Below are 25,564 nucleotides of genomic sequence, written 5' to 3'. Positions count from 1 at the left end.
ACTAGGTCACCATCTCAGAGAAGGTCCTGTTTCTCCCTTTCTCATACAAATTGAGCAAACTGACCATGTCTTGCCTTTAGTCCCAGAGAAGTGAAATATATAAATTCCCAGGATCAATTCTAAGTGTTAGGAAGGTTTCTTTCTATCCAGGTGATCCTTGAAGTTCTATAGCTAGTCTGTCTTACAACATTTCACATGAGTAAATCTTCTGTCTCCAATCTGAAATGCAGCTGCAATGTCTTTGAAAGAGATAGGTTTAGGGAACCCCTGACCCTGCCATGGACTTACTTTTTAGACTAATTGATTTCTTTTTTTCCCCAAGGTAATGGGGTTAAGTGGCTTACCCAAGGCCACATAGTTAGGTAATTATTAAGTGTCTGAGGTCAGATTTGAACTCAGGTACTCCTGACTCCAGGGCCAGTGCTCTATCCACTGCACCACCTAGCCACTCCTAGACTAATTGATTTTTAAAGTCCTTTCTATCTCTGAAATTCTATGATATTTTATAGACTGGAGGACTTTTGAGGCTAAGGGATTGTGTCTGACTCTTTTCCTATTTATAGTCAGGGTAATTGTTGGACAATTAGGTATCTCTGTGGATAGAGAATTGGACTAGAAGTCAGGAAAACCCTCACATACTTACTATCTGTATGATCCTGGGCAAATCACTTAACCTCTATTTGACTTAATCCACTGGAGAAGGAAATAGCAAATCATTCCAATATCTTTGCCAAGAATACTCCATTGACAGTGTGGTTCATGGGATAATGAAGAATTAGACATGACTAATTGACTGAACAACAACAAAAAAATACTTGTTGACTTCCAGAGTCACAGATAAACCTACCAGAAATACCTAGGATAAAACAAAGAATGGAGCTCATTTTAAAGTTCTCTGAATTCTTGTGGTTCAAACTAAGCCAGAGATTTACCAACTTTCTATTACACTTATTCATGTAAATGTGGTGACACAATTCTTTACCTAGCCATTCAAACACAGGGCAATAATTTATCAACTCAAATTAGTTGATGTGTACCTAGCACATAGTAGACACTATATAAAAATTAATTGTATTATTATAGACTGGCACAAGAATATTGTTAATGTTATATACACATTTTGCATATTTTTGTATATGCAAATTTGGGTATATTCCTTCAGTAGAATATAAGAACCTTAAGAACAGAGATGGTATCAGTTTTGTCTTTGCATTTCCAGCACCTTGTTTTGTGACTTGCAAGGTATAAGTACTTAATAAATATTTGAATTGATGACACTGCAGATAGAACACTGGAATTTGGAAGATTTGAGCTAAAATCCTTTCTCAGAAATTTATTATTGATAAATAATTTAACCTTTCTCCCTGTTTTTATTTCTGTATAGTGGGGATAATATACCTCATAGGGTTGTTGTGAAGATCAAATGAGATAATGTATGTAAAATGCTTTGTAAGTCTTAAAATGCTACCTAAATATTAGTTAATTAATAATGATGATAACAAACAACTGAACCCCTCTTCCACACTTCATTATTCCTGTTCAGGATACTACCAAGCTTAGTTAGAGGTAAGTAAAGTCACAGCCTCTAAGTAATCCTTAGCTTTTCTCCTTCCCTTACCCGCTACAGCATATCATTTGCAAGTCTTGTCAAATATACCTAAGTATCTCAAATTTGCCCTCCCTTCTCTATACATGGTGCTAGTTCAACTTCCCATCTTTCAAATCTATACTATTACAAGAGCCTCCTAATAATCTTTTCATTCTATATCATCTTTCTTAGGAATCTCAATATTTTCCATGGGTACATTTATCATTGTTACGTAGATTATTCCCAAATCTATGTATCCCTAGCCTCTCTTCTCAGCTACCATTCCATAAAATGTTAACCACTTTTTAACCACCTTTTGGACATCTCAAATCAATGTTCCATAAGGCCCTCAAACTGAACATATTCAACAAAGAAGTCTTTATATTTCCCCTAAATTTTCTCTCTTCTAGATTTCTTTATTACTGGCCATTACCATCATCCCAGTCACCCAAGTTCATACCCTGTTTTCTTCTTACCTCTTCACTCTCACTAACCCTACATATATATATATATATATATATATATATATATATATATATATATATATATATATATATATATATATAATTTCCTAAACCTTATATCTATTATTAAATGAGTACTATGTGTCAGGCACTGTGATAAATTCAAGGGAAAATCTCTTGTATATGTCTATCCCCTTATCTCCACTCACAGCCACTACCCTAATTCTGATCCTCATTATCTCCTGACTAGACAATTGCTACAGCTTCTTAATTGGTCTCTCTATCTTGTCTCTTCCCACTTAGAAGACAAAATGATGTTCTTAAAACATATGTCTGACCTTGCCACCCTTCCTCCAATCAGTAAACTCCCTACTACCTCCAGGATCAAATATAAAATTCTCTTTTTGACATTTAAATCTCTTCAGAATTTGACCATTTTCTGTAGAACAGTGATGATCCACTATACTGAACTGTTTTTCTGTTCCTCGTGCAAATCATTCCTTTTCCCATTATTGTGTTTTTTCACTCACTATCTTCCAAAGTTGGAAAGTTTTCTCACTTCGCATCCACCTCTTAGCTAGCTTCTTTTAAGACTCAACTCAAACATCATCTTCTGCAGGAGACATTTTCTGGTTTTCTAGTCACTAGTACCTTTTTCTCTGAGATTTTTGCTGTATAATTCAGTCATTTCATTGTGTCCAACTCTTCATATCCTCATTTGGGTCTTTCTTGGCAAAAACACCACAGTGTTTGCTTCTCCAGCTAATTTTACAAATAAGGAAACTGAGGCAAACAGTTCAAGTGACTTTCCCAGGGTTATACCACTAGATAGTATCTGAGGCTAGATTTAAACTCAGGTCCTTCTGACTCAGTGCTCTATTCACCACACCACCTAACTGCCCTTCTGAGATTACTTTCTATTCTAAAAAATACTATTTACATAGTTTTATTTCCTTGTATACTATTTATTCACATAGTTATCCTCCATTAGAATATGAGCCTCTTGAGGATAAAAACCATAAGGAAAGGCTTTAGGGAGAATGAGATTCTGAAGTTTAACATGAAACGAAGGAAAAGATTCTTAAAGGCAGATATGAGGAGGGAGTATGTTTCTAAGCAAAGGGAGATGTGACGCTCTCTTTTAGGAACAGATAGTAGTCCAATCTGTCTGGAACATAGGTGCATGAAGGAGAACAATGTGAAATAAAGCTGAAATGTTAGCTTAGAGACAGACTGTGGAAGTCTTCATATGCTAGACTCAGGAAATTATCTTTTCCAAGCAAAGGAATAACATTGTCAGACTCATGTCTTTATTTTGGGAACTGGTAAAAGATGGATTAGAGAAGGAAACCACAGTCAAGGAAGCCAATTGAGAAATAATTAAAATAGTCCAGATGAGTGGTGAAGAAGGCCTGAATAAAATTGGTGGTAGTGAGAGTGGAGAAAGGACTCATGCTGGTAAATGTTTAACAACTAGTTCTCAAAAAAAAGTATACATCACATGATTTTTCAGTTTAATTTTCATTATTAATATTTTCCCATCACTCTCTAAAATCTAACTAATCAACCAAACAATATTACAAAGATGTAAATATTATAAGCATTTAGGTCATATAGTAGATATAGTTTTGGGCCTGGATAGTCAGGAAGATTCATCTTCTTGAATTCAAACTGACCTCAAAAACTAGCTGTCTGACCCTGGGTAAGTCATTTCACCCCAGCTCCTCATCTGTAAAGTAAACTGGAGAAGGAAATGGCAAACTACTCCAGTATTTTTTGCCAAGAAAACCCCAAATGGGGTCAAAAAGAGTTGGACACAGCTGAGACAACTGAACAACAACAAATATTCACACTGAAAAAGTAACAATCGCTCATAAGCCAGTAAGGGCAGACTACATCATGTGAGAAATATCAAGAATACATAATCAGAAGGTATGTACAGAATGAGGTATAGGGAAGAGTCCTCTGACAACTCTGAGGCCTCAAATTTTGATACCTCAGAGTATAATGGTCCTTTCAATAAAATTAATGAATTTAGGAGGAAAATTGAATTTAGAACAGAAACTAATGAATTCTTCTCTAATAGGTTGAATGTGAGGTGCTATAAGTAATTTAGTACCTGGAGATGTGAGATTAGATTTCAAGGGAGAGATTAAGACTGAATATATAAATTTAGGAGTGATTTACATGACATTTGAACACAGGGATTGATGAAATCTTCAAGGAAAAGACTATAGAAGAAGAGAATAGGGCCTAGTTCAGAACCTTGGGTGATACCTATATTTACAGGATAGGAAGATAATGATGAATCATTTAAGAAAACTAAGGAGAAATCAGTTAGGTAGTAAGAGACCCAGAGGAGAGCAAAAATGAAGAAGAGAGTATTCAAGATCAAAGGATGATTAACAGTGTTAATTGTAGAAAGTTCAGTGTAGCCAAGGAGAATGAGAAATGAGAAAAGGCTTTTTAATTGAAAAATAAAAATCATTAGTGACTTTTGTGAGAGTAGTTCCAGTAGAGTGGTGGGATGATAAGCCAAATTATAAGGAATTGAGGAGGAATTTGGTGGTGAATACAAGGAGTTTCTAGGAGTTAAATGGCAAAAGTTGAAATAATGAAATATTTGGCCTAGAAAAGAGAAGACTTTGGGGACACAATGTAGCTGTCTTTGAGCATTTGAAAGGCTATGAAGTGGAAGAGGGATTAGATTTATTCCTGTTTGGTCCCAGAGGGTCAAACTAGGAGAAATAGTTGAAAATTGCAAAGAAATAAATTTAGATTTGACAATAGGGGAAAACTTTTTAATAATTAGAGCTGTCCAAAAATAGAGTGGGCTCCCTTCTGGGAGTGTTTTCCTGCTTAGTGGAGGTCTTCAAGCAAAGGCTGGATGACCATTTGTCAGATAAGTTGTAGTGGGGATTCTTTTTTTTGGCTTTGCGTTGGAGAAGATGGCCACTAAGGTCTCTTTCTACTCTGAAAGTCTGTGATTCTGAGAAAAGGAGAAGAAATATAGGCTGATCTCTTAAGTGGATGGCAGTGTCAAGGGAAGCTTTTTTTTAAGGATAAGAGATGAATATATTTTTAGACAGTAGGAAAGGTGACACTAGATAGGAAAAGAATGAAGATAAAAGAGAGAGAGAAAGTGATTGATGGGGAAAGTATCTGAAAGACAGGGGAGGGATGGAATCAAAGTAACAACAAAAGGGAATAGATTTTACAAAGAGAAGGGCCGTCTCCTCCTCTGGGACTGGAACAAAGCTATAGAGGGAATGGATGAAGATTTAGAGATTTTGAGATATGGAGGAGGTGCATAGAAGGAGTCCAGGATGAATGGCCTTGATCTCAGTAAAGTAGGAAGCCAGCTCATCAGTTATGAAATGAATAGGGTCAGATTTGAAAGACTTGAAGAGACAGGAGAAGGTTTAGAAGAGACTGAGGAAAGTGATGGAGGGAGTAAAAGGATTATGATATAGAAATAAAAGCCCAGTTGAAGTTAGATAACGCTTTGTTAGATAACAATTGGAGTGGACCCAATTGACATGATTTTATTACTCCTTCCAGTGACTTGGGAGGAGTAGGAACAGAGAGGAAAGATGGGTAGTGTTCTAAGGTTAAGGGTGTCTAAGATATAAACTTTGCAAAAATAAGATGTTAAGATTCTTATTTGGGTATTGCAAACATTTTAATATTAGTCTGAGCTAAACAGAACTGAAAGGTAAATGAATCACATAGTGAAGTCCAAGGTCAAGTAGAAATATACTTTAACTTCTTCTCTTATCTCTTTCAGTGAGATGAAATAAAAACTGACCACCCCCATGATATTTGAAAATGCTGGGGAAAGTGGTAGGGAATTGATGGAATCTTTTAAAATTTTTTTCTTATTTTTTAGGTTTTTGCAAGGCAATAGGGTTAAGTGGCTTACCCAAGGCCACACAGCTAGGTAATTATTAAGTGTCTGAGGTCAGATATGAATTCAGGTCCTCCTGACTCCAGGGCCAGTGTTCTATCCACTGCGCCACTTAGCCACCCTGAATTGATGGAATTTTAAAAAATTTATTATTTGGAATTTATTTTCCTAAAATGAATGAAATGCTGGAATCTAACTAGCTTGAATACAGGTAGAAGGCTTCAGGAGCATGTGGTCCAAGTTAATAACTACTCTGCTTTAGTCTGTAAGACAATTCCAGAAGCAGAACTTCACCAGATGTGAGTACCAGGGAACAAGGAAGGCAGCACTTCGTTGTTCTATTAGACTCATCATAAGAAAACAACATCTTAAAAAACCAGATGTCGTTGCCCATCCACTGTGGAGCTCTCAATTTATTGTTCTATTCTCTCTCTCATTCCCATTACACCCTTAGAGAATCATTCTCCAGTGGCATTTGCAGATGCACTAAACCCAAAGAAAACTCAGGGGGTAAAACCAAGAGTTTGCCATTGGGGAACAGCTGTTTCAGTATCAGCAAACAAACAGCCAGCCAGTCAAAAACCACAGTGTTTGTTTTGATGTGTAACCAGCATTTCCACAAGGTTTTGCATGTCAAATTATTTATCTAAGGTACATTATTTTTACAATCATTGTTGGTGCTTCTCTGGTTACAGGGCAAACATGCCTATTAGATTGTGAGCTGGGGAGTGGCAAAAGGGTACTGTGATATAGTCTTTCTGGGAGCTCCTGGGTGGATTCAGTCCTGCTCTGGACAGTGACAGAGCAGCTGCCTACATATAGCCAGTTTAGAAGGGTGCAGGATCAACACAATCTCTGAGACTCTAAAGTTTGAGACATTGTTTGATTTGCCCATGATGGAACTAAGTGGCAAAGTGCCCAGAGAGCCATTTATGCTATATGGGAAAATGCCTTCCCAAGGGATGATAGGGGGGAAAAATCACTATTTATCCTGCTCGTCTTTTAATGGCTTAGAAGACACAGTGGAAAAAAGCTGGCATGTATAAAGTGCATGGTCTTTGCTGGGACTCGTTCATGAGCACTGCTAGGAATTCAACAAGTTTTCAGCAATTATGACTCTCCCTTCCCCCATCTCAGGGGTTCAAAGTACTCAGAGTCCTCAGTTTACTTTACAGGGTCAAAGCTTGCTGGCTAGGGCCTGTTCTCTAGCCTGGACTCCTACCCACCTCCTCCATATCTCATTATCTGTTTCACATTTCTCTGCCCACACAGTCCTTACAGTCAGTCATTACTGGAAATCAATGGCTATTCCTGATCAGCCTAAAATTCAGTAGACCCAGGTTCTTTCCCTGGCTCTACTAAACATTTAGTCTCAGTCTTAAAATTCCTCATATGGGAGATAATAAAATAATAATAATAATAATAATAACAGTGATGAAGATGATGATAGCTAACATTCATATAGTCCTTACCATGTACTAGGAAATGTGTTAAATACTTTACAATTATCTCATTTTATTCTCACAGCATTATAGTATATTATTACCAATATTGTTATATATTTTATAGATGAGTAAACCGAGGGGTTAAGTGACTTGCTCAGGATCATACAGCTAGTATGTTTTGGAAGTTGGATTTGAACTCGTCTTTCTGACTCCAGGCCCAGTGTTCTGGTACTACCTATCTGTTCCATATTAACACAGATACAAATGCACCAAAGACCTATTATTGCATCAGTATAGAAAGATCCTAGTATGAGAACTTACACTATAAACACAGATTCCGACCTCTTTTAATGTAGTACCTGATTTCTATGAAGTTGTTTGAGACTTAGTGAGGTTTCCCTAATGCTTCAGTCTCAGAAGTAGATTTTGAACTGGAATCTTCCTGTTTCTCAACTCCAAACTCTATCTGCTATACCATAGTATCTCTATTCAGGATATATTGAATAATTTTTAATGTATCACCTCAATAGAGGTAAAATGAGGTTTGTGGGAGAAAATGGTTGTGAAGACAATTGGAAAGGCATAAGAGATGTAATGCCCAGAAACTGAATCAAGTTTTGAGGTTTTCCACTTTTAAGGAAGAGTTTGTATTCAGCCCCAGAGAACCCCAGTGGTAGCATTGGGAGTTTATGTTCAGAAAGGCAGTGTCTGAATCAAAGGCCTCAGAGACAGTCTTGTAGTAGCAGGGGTCTTGAAAGGCAAATGGGAGAGGTCCTCTTATGGGCAAGATCCCATTTAGGATATATAAACAATAGTGCTGTGGCTCTTCATACTGATGAGCAGATGAAAAATAACAGATAGGCAAGAGCAGAGGAGTCCATTAATGTGCTGGGTGGTGAATCTGCTACACAGGAAGGTCTCCTCATGACATTACACTTAGATTCAGAGGCATGAAAACAAACATCTTAGGGTCAATTTTCCTGATTATTTCAAAATTGCACAGTCAAAATAGGACAACATGAATTTTTGGAATCCACAAAATAGAATAGAAAGAAACAAATGTGGACCAGAATCAGGTTTTCTCTTGTGCTTGGGAAAATCTTGCAATTCTTTTTAAAAAATAAGATGTATGTTGTTAAATGGGGGCTACTATCACCAGAGATATTAACCCACACACTTCATCTTACCTCTCGATCCAGTCCAGCTGCAACGGTGACAATATCTCCCGTTTCACTGTTAATTGTGAACATATTCTGGGATGGGCTCTGAGGGGTTTGAGTCACAATGCGGTACCTCACCATACCATTAGCAGTGGTGCTGTCATCAGCATCATTGGCTGTCACTGTCATCACATAAGTACCTGAAACAGAGAGAATTCAACACTATGTAAAGCAGAATTTATTACCATGGTTTATTTTCATTTTTGTGTTGCTTCAAGAACTGGACCTAAGAGAGATAATTGAGACCAAGCTTTCATTTGTCAGGCGAGGAAACAAAATTCAGAGAGGTGACTTGCCCAGGATAATACTTAATTAGTATGTAGTAGCAGAACTAGAAAAACCTTGAGTTCCTGATTCCCAGGGTAGTTAGTACTCTTTCACAGTTTTACCCCCACCCCCAATCTCATTATTGTCACATTTTATGAAGGACATTGACAAACTGGAATATTCATGAGATATTTGCCAGGATGGTGAAGGGGACCAGAGACTATGTCATTATAGGTTCAATTGAAAAGAACTAGGAGTGTTTAGCTTTGAGAAGAAAGATCTATTTAATATGGTCACGTGGCAGGGAGAACATGCTTGCTGTTCAAAATATCTTCAATGACTTCCCATTGCCTCCAGAATAAAATACAAACTCAGCCTGGTATGTAAGGGCTTCTCAACCTGACTCCAAATTGCCTTTCGAGCCTAATCTCATATAGCCATACTATATTTTTAGCTGTTCCTTGAATTTAACTTTACTTTCTCCTATCTCTGAGCATTTGTACAAGCTGTTCCCCACACCTGATACACATTCATACTCACTTTTGTTTCTAAGAACCTTTGTTTTCCTTTAAGGATCAGATCAGGAAAGATAAAGATTCCCTTCATAAAGCCTTCTCTAATCTCCCTTGCCCCATAGTTATTTCTCACTTCTTCCTCCTCAAATTATGATGTATTTATTTTTCTATGATATTGTATTCCATGTCCCCAGAAAAATGTAACCACTTTGATGGCAGGGATTTGAGGGGGGGGGTACTTGTATATCCCTGGTACAGCAACATTCAATTCAACAAACATATATTAAGAATTTCTAGGTTTAGGGACAGGATGTTTATACTTATTGATTGATGCATACATAGTAGGAGTTTAATAAATGTTGGCAGAATTGAACAAAGGGCACAGATAGGACCAATGGGTGAAAGTCACAGATTAACAAATTCCAGCTCACCAGATCCAGTGGATTCCAGAACCAGATCTACTAAGTTCTAAGTACTAAATGACTACAATCCTGGGCAAGTCACTTCTCTCTGAATATCAGTTTCATCTCCTCCAAATGAGTTTGGACTTAATGATCCCTCTTGGATAGAGTCCCCAAAATAAAGTGAAATATGGACTTCAGAGGAAGTCTGTGAGGAAGGACTTTCTATTGGTCAGAGCTTTCTAAAAAGAAGGTAATATTCTTTCACATAGTGGGTGGGGTCCCCACAGTAAGGTGAGATATTGGAAGGCCAATTGGGAATAGTGGAGAAGGTAATCTTATTCAGTTGTGGATTGGACAAGATAGTCTTCGAGATTCTTTCTAACTCTGAGAATTTGTGAATTTTATATAGAATTGAAGACTCCTATAATTTACATAATGGTCTATGTTTGAAAGGAATCCCACTGACCCCAATCCAAACCCTTCATTCTACAGATGAAATAACTGAGGCCCAGTGAAGTGAAATCTTGCTCCCCAGGGTCACACAAGTAGCAAATGTCAGAGATGTCATTAGGTCCAGTACTTCTGTCTCTAAAGCCCTGACTTCTTTACAGTACCCTGCAGCCTTTACATAGCTAGCCAGAAAATAGGCTTGAGGAGGGGTGGAGTCAAGATGGTGGAGAAAAGACAGGAACTCACCTGAGCTCTACCCAAAATACTCCAAACATCTTTAAATAATGCCCCCAAACAAATTCTGGTGAATCAGAATCCATAAAAGGACAGAGCAAAACAATATTACATTCAAAGATAACTTAGAAAGTAGGCAAGAAAGGTCTGTCACACCCATGAGAAAGTGGAGCACAAACCAGTATAGGTTGTACCAGCAAAGACCAGGCCCCAGCAAACTAGGGGCAGCCTTGGGAGCCACTGAATCATCTGTTTCTGGAGCTCTCATCCCATTTATGGTAAAGGGATAGGACAACTGATCTGAATAAGATGTTTCTTTGCTGTCCCTAGGGGTAGGTCTCTGTTTGCATTGCTCAAATTCAAATGAGGGTCACAGGGAAAAGGGGCACAGAAATTCACTGAGGAAAAGAACTTCATAAATGTAGAATTGGCTAAATGGAAAAAGGAGTACAAAAAGTAATTGAAGAAATTAATTCCTTAAAAATTAGAATTGAAGTAGTGAAAGCTAATGACTCTATGAAACAACAAGATAAACAAAACCAAAAAAATGAAAAATAGAAGGCCATGTGAAATACCTCATTAGAAAAACAACTAACATGGAAAATAGGTCCTGGAGAGATAAAAAAATTATTGGACTTTCTGAAAACCATAATTAAAAAAGGAACCTAGATATCATCTTTCAAGAAATTATCAAGGAAAACTGCTCTGATATTCTAGGACAAAAAGATAGAATAGAACTTGAAAAAAATCTACCAATCACTTTCTCAAAGAAATCCCAAAATGAAAACTCAGGGATATTATATTAAAAATCTAGAATTCCCAGGTCAAGGAGAAAAATTGCAAGCAGCCAGGAAAAACAATTCAAGTATCATGGAGTAACAGTCAGAATAACACAAGATTTAGAAATATTCATATTAAAGGATCAAAGGACTTGGATACTCTGGAGGACAAAGGAACTAGAAGTACATCCAAGAATTATCTAACCAGTAAAACAATATAATATTTTTTTTGGGGGGGGAAGAGATATTCAATGAAATACAGGTCTTTCAGGCATTTTTCCATGATGAAATGACTGGAGTTAATAGGACAAAAGAAAAATGACATTTTGGAGGAGATATGGAAAAATTGAGACATATTCATTGTTGATAGAGTTATGAATTGGTTCAATAATCACATAAAACAATTTGGAACAATGCTCAAAGACCTATGAAACCATGCACATATACCCTTTGACCTAGCAGTACCATTTCAAAGTCTGTATCCCAAATGAGATAAAAAAATAAAAATAAGAAGGACCTATAGATACAAAAATATTTAGAGCAGCTCTTTTCTGGAGGTAAAGAATTGGAAACTGAAGAGATAACCAATACCTAGCTAAACAAGTGGTATATAATCATGATGGAATACTATTGTGTTATAAGAAATCATGAGTTAGATGCTCTCAGAAAAACCTGAAAAGACTTACATGAACTGATGCAAAGTAAAATAAGTAGAACCAGGAGAACATTATTTATAGTAACTGTAAAGATGATCAATTGTGAATGACTACCTGTTCTTAGGAATAAAATATTCCAAGAAAACTCTGAATGTCTTATGATGAAAAATGTTAACAATTTCTAGAGAAAGAACTGATAGAGTTTGAATACAGATCAAAGCTTACATTTTCTTTCTTTCTTTCTTTCTTTCTTTCTTTCTTTTTCTTTCTTTCTTTCTTTCTTTTTCTTAGTTTTTTAAATTTTAGTTTGCATTTGCTTTTATAATATGACTAATATTTTGCACATCTACATATGTATAATCTACATCAAATTGCTTGCCTTCTGAATGAGGAGGGGTATGATGGAAGGCAGAGAATTTGTAATTCAATTTTTAAAATGATTGTTGAAAATTACAATTCACTGAGTATTGTACTAAACACTATGGTAGGAGAGGGAAAAATATCAAAACCCAACATCTGAATATTAGTAAAAATTAGAATACTATACTTGAAAGGGACCATAGGGACTGTCTGGCTTAACTCCCTGATGAAGAAACTGAAGAACCCAGAGATATGGAATAATTTGTACAAGATCACATAGATAGTGTTGGGGTAATTAATAATGATGATGATTGTGATGGTGGTGATGATAATGATAGTTACTAGAATTTATATAGAACTTTAAGGTTTGTAAAGCTCTTTCCTCATCACAATCATGGAGGTAAGCATTATTATCTCCAGTTTAAAATGAGGACACTTAAGGCAGATAAGATAGTGGTAAGTGACTTGTCCAGGTCCACATAACTAATAAGTATCTGAGGTTACATTTAAACTCAAATCATCCTGATTCCAGGCCCAGTGTTCTATCTACTGGATTACCTAGAACCTAGCTTTCCTGATTTTCTTTTGGTGGTCTTTCCCATATTCTATCTATCTTACTTTATTGTCAGAAGCCAGTGCCCAGAATATTCTGGATGTCATCACAGCATGAAACCCTAAGCCCTCCTCCCTCTCCTGCCCTTGGTTTTCCTTGCAGGTGCCTATCTCTGGCTGTGCCTAGGAAACAGGAAAACAAAAGTGTCAGCAGGGCTGTTCTGTTCAAATCTCAGCTTTCAGGAACACTGGGGGGTCTCTCTGCTTCTTGCCAGTGGCACACTCCATTCATTTAGCTAGGAAAATAAAAAACAAATCTATTCTGGTCAATCTGAGAGTGTCACAGACTGATTCCCTCCAGAGCTAGGGAGGAGTACATAACAGGAAATCATGGTGGTGATGTTGGACAATGGGTTGGACGAACCAGACTCCCCCAATTGTGTTGTACACATGTGTCTAGCCACATTCAAGATGAACTTCATATTTTAATGTTTAATATTTAATATTTAATGGAATAAAATGGAATGTTTGGAATGGAATATTTAATGGGGAAAGAAAAGGATATCAGGGCAATGTGGTAGAAAGAGTACTAGATTTACATTCTGAGGATCAGTTCAAATACTGACTATTCCACTTATTATCTGTGTGATGTTGGACCATGCCACTTAATGTCACTGACTTCCTTATCTATAAAATGAGAGGGTTGGATTAGATCACCTCCCAGGGGATCTTTAAATCTATGATCCTATGACCAAAATAACTTTGAGAGCCTGAGGCTCAATTTTCTCATTTAAACCCAAGATAATAATACTTGCTCTATTTCCCTCACAAGTTTTCTGTGGGGGGGGGCGGGGGGAGTACTTTTCAAAACTTAAAGAAATAAAAGTCATTCTTATTTTTATCCTATATTTTTATATTATACCACTACTACCACTACTGGTACTACTACTAATAACTAAAGCAGCTGCTTCAGCTGCTGCTGTTGCTATTACTATTACTATTACCACTGCCATTACTCCCATATTCACCACAATCACCATAGTAGGTTGAATGATCTGTTCATTTTAAGTCTGTGGGATTAATAATGAAAAGTGCCTTTCTCTGGAAATTGAGAAAAAAATGGATTGTGGTCTTTCCCTCCTCAAATATTCTTTGGGCACTTAATCTGGTTCACTCCTCTCATCCCATTAATCTCTATCTCATGCCATGCTTATCTAGATAGGCATTTACTCCTTCAGACTCACTGTTCTAGTCCCTCTATATGGTAAACTATTTGGGGAAAGGGACTGTGTCATTCTGTAACCTTTTATTTTCAGTACTTCAGAGGTTAGATTTGTAGTTAATAAGATGTGTTTAAGTCCTAACTTTGTTACATATTTACACAAACTCATTTTATATATACATATATACATATATGTATAAACACACACATATACATATATATATATACACATGCATGCATACACACACAGAGGCTGATTGCCAAATTGAACCTTTCAGTGCCCTCAGACAATGTCAAGATTCTAAGTGACAGAGCTACTAATTTACATCAATGGAGGAAACTTCATTTGGAGTTCTTCACATGAATAAAACAGTAGGACTCCTAGACTCCTGTCCCTCCACACCCACAAACTCCTGTGCCAAACACAGTGTCTTAAACAAAGGAAATGTTAAATAAGTGTTTATTGAGCATTGAATATAACACTGCTAAGGTAGTCACAACTTCTCAGAGTATGTTTCTTTATCTGCAAAATGGACACTATAATGCACACTTTTTTGATTAGCAGACTTGTGAGAACTAAATGAGGCTATTGATGTAAGTTTTAAAATTGCTTTGCAAATATGAGACAATATTCTAAGTAGTATTTTAAACTGATGTCATTGGTTCGGGATAGCGGCATCGTCATAAAGATAATAATGACAGTCATGAGGATTATACCTGCTCACAATCTTTTTTTTTTTAGCGTTTTACAGTTTGCAAGGGGCTGTCTGCATAAAATCCCCAAGAAGTAGACAGGACAAGTGTGTCATCTCTGTTTCACATATGAGGAAACTAAGTTTCAAAGAAATAAAACTACCCAGGCCAGTTCTGAGCCTTCATTTCCCAACTCCTCTACATTAATGTACAACCTCCTATTGTTTTTCTGAGTTTTTATTCATGGAAAGAACTTTCCTTTTCTGGGTTTGATTATCTTCAATGTTCATCCCTCTTCCTAACACTGGATGATTGCATGTATGAAAATTCTCTTTGGGGTTGTAATATAGGTAGAGGCCTGCTGTGTAATGAATGTATACTCATACATCTTTCTAAGGAAAAAAAAATCCCTGATAAAGTAGTAGTGCTGTTGTCTCTCCCAAGAGAACTGAAAAACATTATAAACTGTCTTTATATATACCAACTTTGGACATATTTATAATCCAAAAGACCAAAGACTCAATAAACTGATATGTAGTAGGCAGGATAAATAGAAGATCACGACAAAGCCAAAGAAGAAGTGAATGATGTTGAGTCATTTTTCAGTTTTGTCTGACTCTTTGTGATTCCAATTTGGGGTTTTCTTGGCAAAGACACTGGATCAGATAACCATCTCTTTCTTCAGCTCATTTTACATATGAGGAATGGAGGCAAACAGGATTAAATGTCTTGCGCAGGGTCAACTAGTGCTTGAGGTCAGATCATCATAAAGATGAGTCTTCCTGACCAGTGGGGACAGAGAGGTAATAGTTACTGCTCAGAGTCCTACTGCAGGTAACAACCCTTCTCAGTGCTGGACCTGGGTTTAAATCCAGCCTCAGGTACTTAATAGTTTATATGAACTATATGATTCATATAGTCATCACTATATAAATTTAAATAATTGACATCCTTCTTTCATTTAGGATTTTTTTTACTCAAAGAGCTAAAGTTTTTTCTTATTGTTTTTTGAATTTTACAATTTTCTTTTTTTCCTCTTTTAATTTTTTCAGTTTTTTTAAAATTTAGAATTTTTTATAATTTTTCCTCTAATCTTGCTTTCCCCCACCCCAGAAGGCAGTCTGTTAGTCTTTACATTTTTTCCATGATATACAATGATCTAAGTTGAATGTGATGAGAGAGAAATCATATCCTTAAGGAAGAAAAATAAAGTATTATGACTGATTGTTGCACTAATGGAATGAGCAAGTCCATTGAGGTTGGTCATCACCCCCATGTTGCTACCGGGGTGCACAATATTCCTCTGGTTCTGCTCATCTTGCTCAGTATCAGTCCATGCAAATCTTTCTGGGCTTCCCTGAATTCTTATCCCTCCAGGCTTCTAATAGAACAATAATGTTCCATCACATACATATATCACATGTTGTTAAGCCATTCCCCAATTGAAGGACATTTACTTAATTTCCAATTCTTTGCCACCATGAACAGAGCTGTTATGAATATTTTTGTACAAGTGATTTTTTTATACATTACTAAAATATTTTTGTTTAAGAGTAAACATATAGAACCCCCCCCAAATTTAGACCCTCATAAGAAATAAAGCAAAGGAAAGAGAAAAAAGTGTCTGTGTTCTGATACCATCAGCTCTATCTTGGGTGGATCATATTCTTTGTAAGTCCATTATAAAAGTTACTTCCATATTTTTCCACTGTTGCTGTTGCTGATTGTAATTCCCTTCATCTATTCTTCCCCACTACCATATATTATATTTTCTCTCTCCTTTCACTCTGTCCCTCTTCTAAAATTTGCTATAGGGTAGTTGAATGGCATAGTGGACTGATCACTGGCCAAGAGGCCCTGAGCTCACATACCACCCCTGAGACCCAGCAACCACGCAGCCTTGTGGTCCCAGACAGGTCACCCAATCCCAGCCCCTTGCAAGAAGTAAAAAAGAAAATGTGCTATATCTGACTATTCTCTCCTATGATCTACCCTCTCCTCTATCACCCACATCCCCACTTCCCCCTTTCCCTCTTCTCTCCTTTTTATTCTAGATGTCTATACCCTATTGAGTATGTATGCTTTTTCCTCTCTGGGTCATTTTTGATGAGAGTGAAGGTTCTCTCATTCCCCCTCACCTTCCCCACTTCCATATCATTGTAAAAACTCACTGTAAATATATATATATATATATATATATACACACACACACACACATATATGTTTATATGAAATGTCTTAGCCTATTCCAACTCTCCTTTCTCTTATTCCCAGTTCATTTTCCTTTTAGTCATTGAATCCATTTTTATAATATATTATATCTTCAAATTCAGCTAAAGCTCCTTCTACCTGCTCTGTTAAATGAGATGTTTCATATAAGTATTATCAGTATCATTTTTCTATGCAGGAATACATGCAGTTCATCATCATTAAGTCCATCATATTTTACCCTTCTCCTCCGCTCTCTATACTTCACCTGTTGAAGGTCAAACTTTCTGTTCATCTCTGGTCATTTCAACAGGAAAATTTGAAATTCCCCTGGTTCATTGAAAGTCCATCTTTTCCCCTGGAAGAGGATGCTTAGTTTTGCTGGGTAATTGATTTTCAGTTACATTCTGAGCTCTTTTGCCTTCCAGAATATTATATTTCAAGCCCTATGAGACCTTAATGTAGTTGCTGCTAAGTCCTGTGTGATCCTGACTGCAGCTCCATGATATTTGAACTGTGTCCTTCTGGCTGCTTGCAATATTTTTTCTTTGACTTAGGAGTTCTGGAACTTGGCTATGATATTCCTGGGGTTTTTTTTGGATCTCTTTCTGGGGGAGATTGGTGGATTCTCTCAATTTTTATTTTGCCCTTAGCTTCTAGGATATCAGGGCAATTTTCCTGTACGATTTCTTTAGAAATGAGGTCAAGGCTCTTTCCCTGAACATGATTTTCAGGTATCCCAATAGTTTTTAAATTATCTTTCCTGAATCTGTTTTCCAGATCAGTTGTTTTTTTCAATGAGATGTTTCACATTTTCTTCTAATTTTTCATTCTTTTGGTGTTGAAGTATTGTGTCTTGACTTCTCATAAAATCATCAGCTTCCTTTAACTCCATTCTACATCTGAAGGATTTGTTTACTTCAGAGAGCTTTCTTATCTCCTTTTCCATTTGACCACTTCTGCTTTTTTAAAGCATTCTTCTCCTCAATAACTTTTTGAACTATTTTATCCATTTGACCTATGCTGTTTTTTAACATGTTATTTTCTTCAGCATTTTTTTGGATCTCCTTGACTAAGCTGCTGACTTTGTTTTCATGTTTTTCCTGCATCTCTTTCATTTTTTCCCCCCAATTTTTCTTCTATCTCCCTTATTTGATTTTCAAAATCTTTTTTGAGCTCTAGCTCAACTTCTGTTTTTCTTAGAGTCTTTAGATGCAGGAGCTTGTATTTCCTCATGTTCAGATTGAGTATTTTGATCCTTCTTGGGATCATAGACAAAGAATTTCTCAACCTCTTTTTTTCTCTGTTTACTCATTTCTCCAACCTGTGCCTGGTTTTGGGGTGCTTCCTGAGTTTTTGAGTATTATTGGGACACCCCATTGGGACCTTTATTCCTCCAAGGTCTTATGCTTTCTTGCCTGTGCTTTGATATGTAGATGACCACATGAACTGCTCCCTGCCCTGGAGCTGTGAGGAAGAACCCTGCTATCTTAGTATGGAAGGCCAAACTGCAAGTTGGATCTGAGTGTGGACAAACAGCAGAGACCTGCCCCAAGGAGAGCAGAGAGATTTCTGCAGTCTCCCCTGACCTCCTTACTGTCTGTGGCAGGCTGGTTCCCCCAGATTCCCACTGCAGGACTTCTCTGAAGCCGGTACTCCTCATTCCACACTCATTCTGATACAGCAGAGTTCTCTCACTGCCCCTTCAAGCTGTTCCTGGTGATCCCCGAGCTGGGTTGGGCTGTACTGAGCTGTGGCTGGGGCCTTTTTACCAACCCCCAGTCCTGGTGAAACATACCTTTCCTGTGGAACTTCTAAGTTATCTTGGACTGGTAAAATGTATCAGTCCCTATAAATTTTGGTTAGTCATAATTTGATGGCTTTTAGAGTTTATTGGGGAACAAGTTTCTGAGAAATGCTGCCTTCATACTGCCATCTTGGCTCTGCCCCTGCTTCCATCTTGGCTCCACCCCCATTTAGTTTTTCTCATTTGAATAGTAAGACTGAATTCCTTTTAGTAATTGTGGTTCTCATTTAGAATCTTCCCCAGTGTTTTAGGCCTTGGTGTAATCAGCAAATGACATGTTCAAACAAGCATCTGGAGGACCAACACCTAGAGGGATCCCACTTCCACTTGGACTCAGACCCTGGGCTTCAGTTTCCTCATCTTTCAAATGGGGATGATCATAACACATCCCTTCCAACTCAATTTTGAGAAATTAATAAGATAATGATTGTAAAGTACTTAGTATAGTGCAATATAAATGTCAGCTATTATTACTTGGAAGTAAAGGCAGGGAGAGGCAGAATCTTTGGGCTAGTGTTCATTTTAAGTGGTTGCAAAACTAATTGTGTAGGGAAAAGTGAGTCATGTGAAATCTCTAGGCTAGCAGGGCAGTGTGGATCCAGGATCCTGGTGTTTAATAAGTGTTCTGCTGGATATGCTCAAGGGGAATTCTTGTTTGCTAGGCCACTCAGTGAGATCTTAAGCAAAAAGAACCCTAAAGTATTTAGCTGATGACTGTTACATAGCCCTTGATAGCTATGATCTAGAAACATCCTCAAAGGTATTCCCTCTTCTCTTTGGCACACCTATGCAAAAATTCACAAGACTCTGGTAGTCTGAGGTTGTAGGATACTTATTAAAGACATAATAGATGAAAAGAAACAAAATAGTAAAGTATGGCCCTATAGAGAAACATTGGAAAGCTGAAACAGAAAATATATTGAACTTGATTGAACATGTCTGTTTAGAAACTAGTTTTATTTTGTTATAAAAATTATCTTTAAGTGGACTTTAAAAGCTTCTTTTTAATTGTAACAGTGATATAAAAGGAAAAAAGATAAAAGGCAGGGAAAGGAGGAAAGGAAAATGAGGAAAGAGTAATATAAGGGGGAGATAGAAGAGAGAGAGAAAGAGGAAGGGAAGGGTATAGAGGAAAGGAAAAGGAAAGGGAGAGAGGTTTAGATGGGAAAGAGAGGAAGGAAGAGGAGAAATGTAGAGATTTGGAGAAAGAGAAGGGGAAGAGAGAGAGGAAGGGAAATGGAGAATGAGAGAGACAAAAGAGGAGGGAGGGAGGGAGGGAGGGAGGGAGGGAGGGAGGGAGAGAGAGAGAGAGAGAGAGAGAGAGAGAGAGAGAGAGAGAGAGAGAGAGAGAGAGAGAGAGAGGTATTTGTGGCCTAAATTCTAACATATCTGACTTGAGAATTATTACTGGCATAAAACTTTCTTGGCTTTTAAAGTAAAGCAATTGGAATTTAGGAAAGTGTTTGTCATTCCTCTGCTAGTGGTAGAAATAGATAAGAGAGATTCTTTTAAATACATAAGAGGTATTAACGAGATGGAGTTTACAACTGGGATTTTTCTCTCTTCATCACTTTCCCTGGGACTTTCCTTATGGTTATCAATCATTTCTGATACCACTGATAATGGCAATACCACAAGAAGACTGCTTTACATTGCAACTTTGGGCTCTGGATAATTCCACTCTTTCCTTCCCCTTCCTTTAGCTTTTAGAATTAGTGGTTGTGAAGCAAAGAAGGCAGTTTCCTAATTCAGGTCTGCCATCCTGCATCAAGGAGGTGGCAGAAGCAACATAAGCACTAAGAATAAGAGGCAAGAAGAATAAGAGGAGACCCCCCCCCCCCCAATACCACCTGCCTCTGTTTCCTTGGATGAAGTCAAAGCTTCCATAATGGCTTAGGAAGGGAGGTTGAGTCAGAGTTGTCAGTAAGTGTTCTACATTTGCTTGCCTCTAAAAAATGAAACTGTTCAGAGTTAGGAAGTCTAAATGTCAAGGATGTAAAAAGTGGGAGTTAATGATAGACACAAACAAGAACAGCAACCTAGGAGCAGAAGGCCAAGAAGAAATGGAGTACTTAATGGAACAGTGAACATCCTTCTTCCCTTCTGAGTTCCACAACTACATGACATCACCTTTTATAAATGAGTGTTGCTGTAATTCATTTATTAAATAGTTTCTGTAGGAAAGGCACTGACCTAGACACTGGGAATACTTTAATAAATCTGTCATCTTATTACTGTGGGTACTTTCTCTAAGTGTATAGATGAAAAAGTAGCCAAGCCTTCTCCCTCTATGAAGTTCTTGTCTACTTCTTCCAAAAAACCCTCCAAATTGGGGTTCATCCAGTAACCTTCAGAGTCATCTGTTGACATTAAGTTGGTAGAAGTAGTATACATAGGTTGTCCATTGATTATTCACTATATAACCTAACCAGCTCACTTACTTTTTCAGTTATATATATATATATATATATATATATATATATATATATATATATATATATGTGTACACTTCCCTGAGAGTATACCTTATTCAGTGCTTTGAAAGCAAAGTATTTCAGTATAATAATACTTACCATATACCTCTGCACTGATCTTAGTGTGATCTTCAACTTTAATCCTTTAGAGACTGTAGTCTTCCACAGCCATACAGCACTGATATTTAAAAGAAGGGTCCTTGTTTTAAGGAGACATTTGGGGTCATTCAAAAACAACATAATTTCCCAAAGGCAACCCAATCTACTCTATCCTTACGTACAATTTCATTTTCTATCTTTAAAGACTTTACCTAGTACCTGGCAAATGACAAATGCTATATAAATTGTTAATTATTATTATCCACAAAAATCTGTGGAAGATACATATTGATGGAACAGCTATATGACTTGACCAGCCTTCACTATATAAATCTTGATAATTAGCATTCTCCCTCCATTTAGCTTTTCTCATGTGAATTGTAAGGCTGAACTCTTTTTTAGTAATTATAGTTCTCATTTAGGATCTCCATAGTGTTACAGGTTTTGGTGTAATCACAAATGACATGTGCAAACAGAAGCATCTAGAGGATCCCAACCCTTAGAGGGATTCCATTTCCATTTGGGTTCTGAGTTGTATCTCATCTATAATTGTGGCAAACCCCTTTAGTGATTATATATTTCTTATTTATTCTTCAAATAACATGAATAATCAAAGGGTCATTAAACAAAGTTCATTCTGCTGTCTCATCTTTCACTGAACCCTGATAATTCTGACAGAAGCATGTGAGACATTTTGTTGGAGGAGAGCCTTTAAGGCAACATTTTTCTGTACTGAATTATAAAAATTTTTTGTAAGAAAAAACACAAAGTAAAATTTTATATTCTCTGAATATTTCAGTTTAATTGCATGACAGTAAAGAAAAAGTCTACTATAGAGTAGCATTTTAAAAAACTTTCCTTTCTTTCCCATAGCTTCATCAAGAATGTTGTTTTGTTTTTGTTTTTTTTTCAAAGCAATGGGGTTAAGTGGCTTGCCACACAGCTAGGTAATTATTAAGTGTCTGAGGCTGGATTTGAACTCAGGTACTCCTGACTCCAGGGCTAATGCTCTATCCACTGTGCCAACCTAGCCTCCCCAGACTGTTCTTTTCTTTTAAGGATTTTGAAGAGATGAGAAACTAGGGATTTAGGGACATAAAGGTAAAAAAAAAAAAATTCTGCTCTTGGGGAGCTTATATTCTGTTAGGATGTTATATTATATGCATAGATAATTAAATGGAAAATAGTATAAGAAGATAGAATTGTAATATGGTGGTGGTTTGGTAGGATTAGAGACAGTACCACATAGGAGTTGGCTTCTAAGTTGAGACTTAAAGAAATATACAGATTCTGAGAAGTAAGCTGAGGAAAAAGTAAATTCCAAGCATGGTAGAGTTCAGCCTGTGCAAAAACAAAGAGACAGGAAATAGATATAACAATAATCATCTGTTGAATTTGATATCTGGAGAGATGGATTGAATTACTGCTCTGACATTTATGAGTTTTGTGAACCCAGGAAAGCCACTTGACTGTATCTTGGTTTCTTTATCTATAAAATATAGGTAATAATATTTATATTACCTACCTCATAATGTTATGAATAAAATTCCTTGTAAAAATTACATCCTATAGAAAAACACACACGTATATATATACACATATATTTATATATATTTAAAATATGTATATATGTGTATACATATACACACATTATTTTCATTAGTTCTTACTAATGAACAGTACAGGACCAGTGCTATGATCTCCATTTTAAAGATGGGGAAACTCAGGCCAAGAATCTTGATGTGACTTGATCAAATTGACTAATTATTGGAATAGTTGAACTAAAGTCTTGTGATACCTAATCCAATTCTCTTTCTGTTAGAACACACTGATTTTAATCCAACATCAAAATGAAAAGTCTTTTGGATTGCTTTTCTAGTAACAGGAATGACTCTGTGTTGAGCTACCCACAATCTCTCTCCTGGTCTCCTTTATGGTCATGATAAGCATTTATGAGATGGGTTGTGACTAAGAAATGGAATGAAGTCATTGGCCTGCATGGGCATATGATATATATCTGTTTTTGTCTTAGAACCTGAATCCAAACATCTGAGTTTGTCAAGATGTAACTAGGAATTTTTATTTATGGGATAAAATGTGGGTGAGGATAGAGTAAGTCTGTCAGAGGAGGGGGAGGAAACACACTTTAAGAAATCACAAGATTTCTGTATTGCTTAAGGACTGCCTCTCTAAGGGAAATACAAAGTAAGGTTGGCTACAGGGAAAAGGAAGCATTCCCTGGGATAGTGCTACCTGTTCCCTTTAAATTTCGGGACAAAGCCTTCATTGCCTTATAGGAATAGAGTCATAGAGATAGAGAATCACTAGAGGCTAGCATAAATTTATTGCAGTTTTCATGAGTAGAGTTCATATGTGAACCCATAAGGTTCTGGGTAATTTTGTGACATACAGAGACGGAATAAGGATAGCTCTCATCTTGACTCATGTAGGAGTTGAATTTAAACTTCAGACTTTCAGAACCTTTCTCCCATAGCTCAGTTCACCTCAATTCCTGCTGCAACTATTCAGATTCTGTGTGCTAAGGACAGAAACAAGAGGAATCAGTTGTGAATAGAATCAGACAACTACAGACATTGAAGGGAGGGGCCATCCAATTCAACCCATACCTGAACAAGAATTCCCCTCTACAATATTCCTAATCAGTGGCGATGCTCCTTCTACTATATAAGATAGGATGTGATAGGGAAAGAAAAGCTATAGACAACGGTTCTGGAAATAATTGTGAGGGAATCCTTTCACTACAAATATTAGAGAAGGCTTCATGGAGGATGTGACACCTGATCTTGGCTTTGAAAACAGAAAATAATAATGATGATGATGATGATGTTTGCTATTCACATTTAAATTTTCCAAAATGCCATATATAAATATATATGAACAATTTAATTTGTTCCTCATAACAATGTTATGAAATAGATATTAAAGATAGTATTTTGACTATTCTAAAGGCAAAGAAACTAAGTTTTAGTGGATTAACTCAGCTCATAAATTTTAGAGATGGAATTCAAATCCAGGTCTCTACTGATTCCAAGACCAGTACTTAACAAGAAGCTATTAGGAAGGAGTATATTGTAGGCATGAAGGGATAGCTTACCTATACAATATAGATAATAGCTAGAATTAGTTTAGCTTGATTGGAAGGGCAAGTTTGTAAAGGGGATGAGTAAGACAAGAAGATAGAAAGATAATTTGAAAACAGATTGTGGAAGACCTTGAATGTCACTGATGGAAAGTGACTTAGTGTTCACTGTTAGAGATTTTGACCCTTGCTATTTTATATGCCTTTGGAGCATTAATCAGTTCTCCCTATTATGTATATTCAGAGACTGACTGCATTTTTTGAAGATGACCCTATTGTTTCCAGGTGGTGCCTTAAGCCGTGGGCAAAATTGGCTCTGTAAAGAAAGTGCTAATGAATGGAATATTAATATAATTAATACTTTAAAACTCACACAGATCAGTTAAAGGAATAGACTAGCTTTGAGTTAGCCATCTGAGAATAAGAAGGTTTGAGTTCAATCCCTATCTTCTATACCTATTAACTGGCAGGAGAGGGAAGACCTTGGATAGGTCACTTAACTTCTCTGTGCCTCCATTTTCTCATCTATAAAAGGGAGGTAATAATAGCTGCAATACCTATCTCCTAGGATATATTTAAGGAGGTATTTAATCTTAAAAACTTTAAATAAATTTGAGCTATTATTATTGTTATATCTTTGAATCTCATGTCTTCATGAGAATATAGTATTTTGCCATGCATGCTATATTTACTTACCTGCTGAATTAAAAGTATTTTTAAAAGTCAGAGATTTGACCCACACTAGTAAGTTCCATTGATGAGCCATTAGCCAAATGGTGACAATATCTCCCAGGAACCCAAAGGAATTACTGTGTGCAGACAATGATAACCTGATTACTGCACATTATATCTTCATTAACCTCTAAGTTGAGTTCATGTATCACCCATGATAGAATTAATGTATAACATTTTAAAGCTGGTCTACCATTAAAAAGTCCTAATGTACTACTAAGTCACAGATGAAATCCTTTCTAACCAATTCCATTTTAATCCAACAAACATTTACTAAGTGCCTACTATAGGTGAATCATTGTATTAGGTTCCATGATGGAAACAGATATACACATAGAACCCAATAAAAGAACTCACAGGTTAAGAAGGGACTATATTATTTAACTAA

The 25,564-nt window shown here is 36.7% G+C and overlaps 1 protein-coding gene across 1 annotated transcript in view; it reads right to left on the bottom strand.

Annotated features, from left to right (window-relative positions):
- Positions 1-25,564, bottom strand: part of CDH4 (cadherin 4) — a 1,140,604-nt gene that overhangs the window by 167,155 nt on the left and 947,885 nt on the right. The window contains exon 7 of the mRNA XM_074210396.1: positions 8,592-8,764. Within this exon, the coding sequence (XP_074066497.1) occupies positions 8,592-8,764 (173 nt within the window). The remainder of the gene's footprint in view (positions 1-8,591; positions 8,765-25,564) is intronic.

This window comes from Macrotis lagotis, chromosome 1 (assembly GCF_037893015.1).
Source record: "Macrotis lagotis isolate mMagLag1 chromosome 1, bilby.v1.9.chrom.fasta, whole genome shotgun sequence".
NCBI classification, from domain to species: domain Eukaryota; kingdom Metazoa; phylum Chordata; class Mammalia; order Peramelemorphia; family Peramelidae; genus Macrotis; species Macrotis lagotis.
This window is presented reverse-complemented; position numbering and strand designations above follow the sequence as displayed.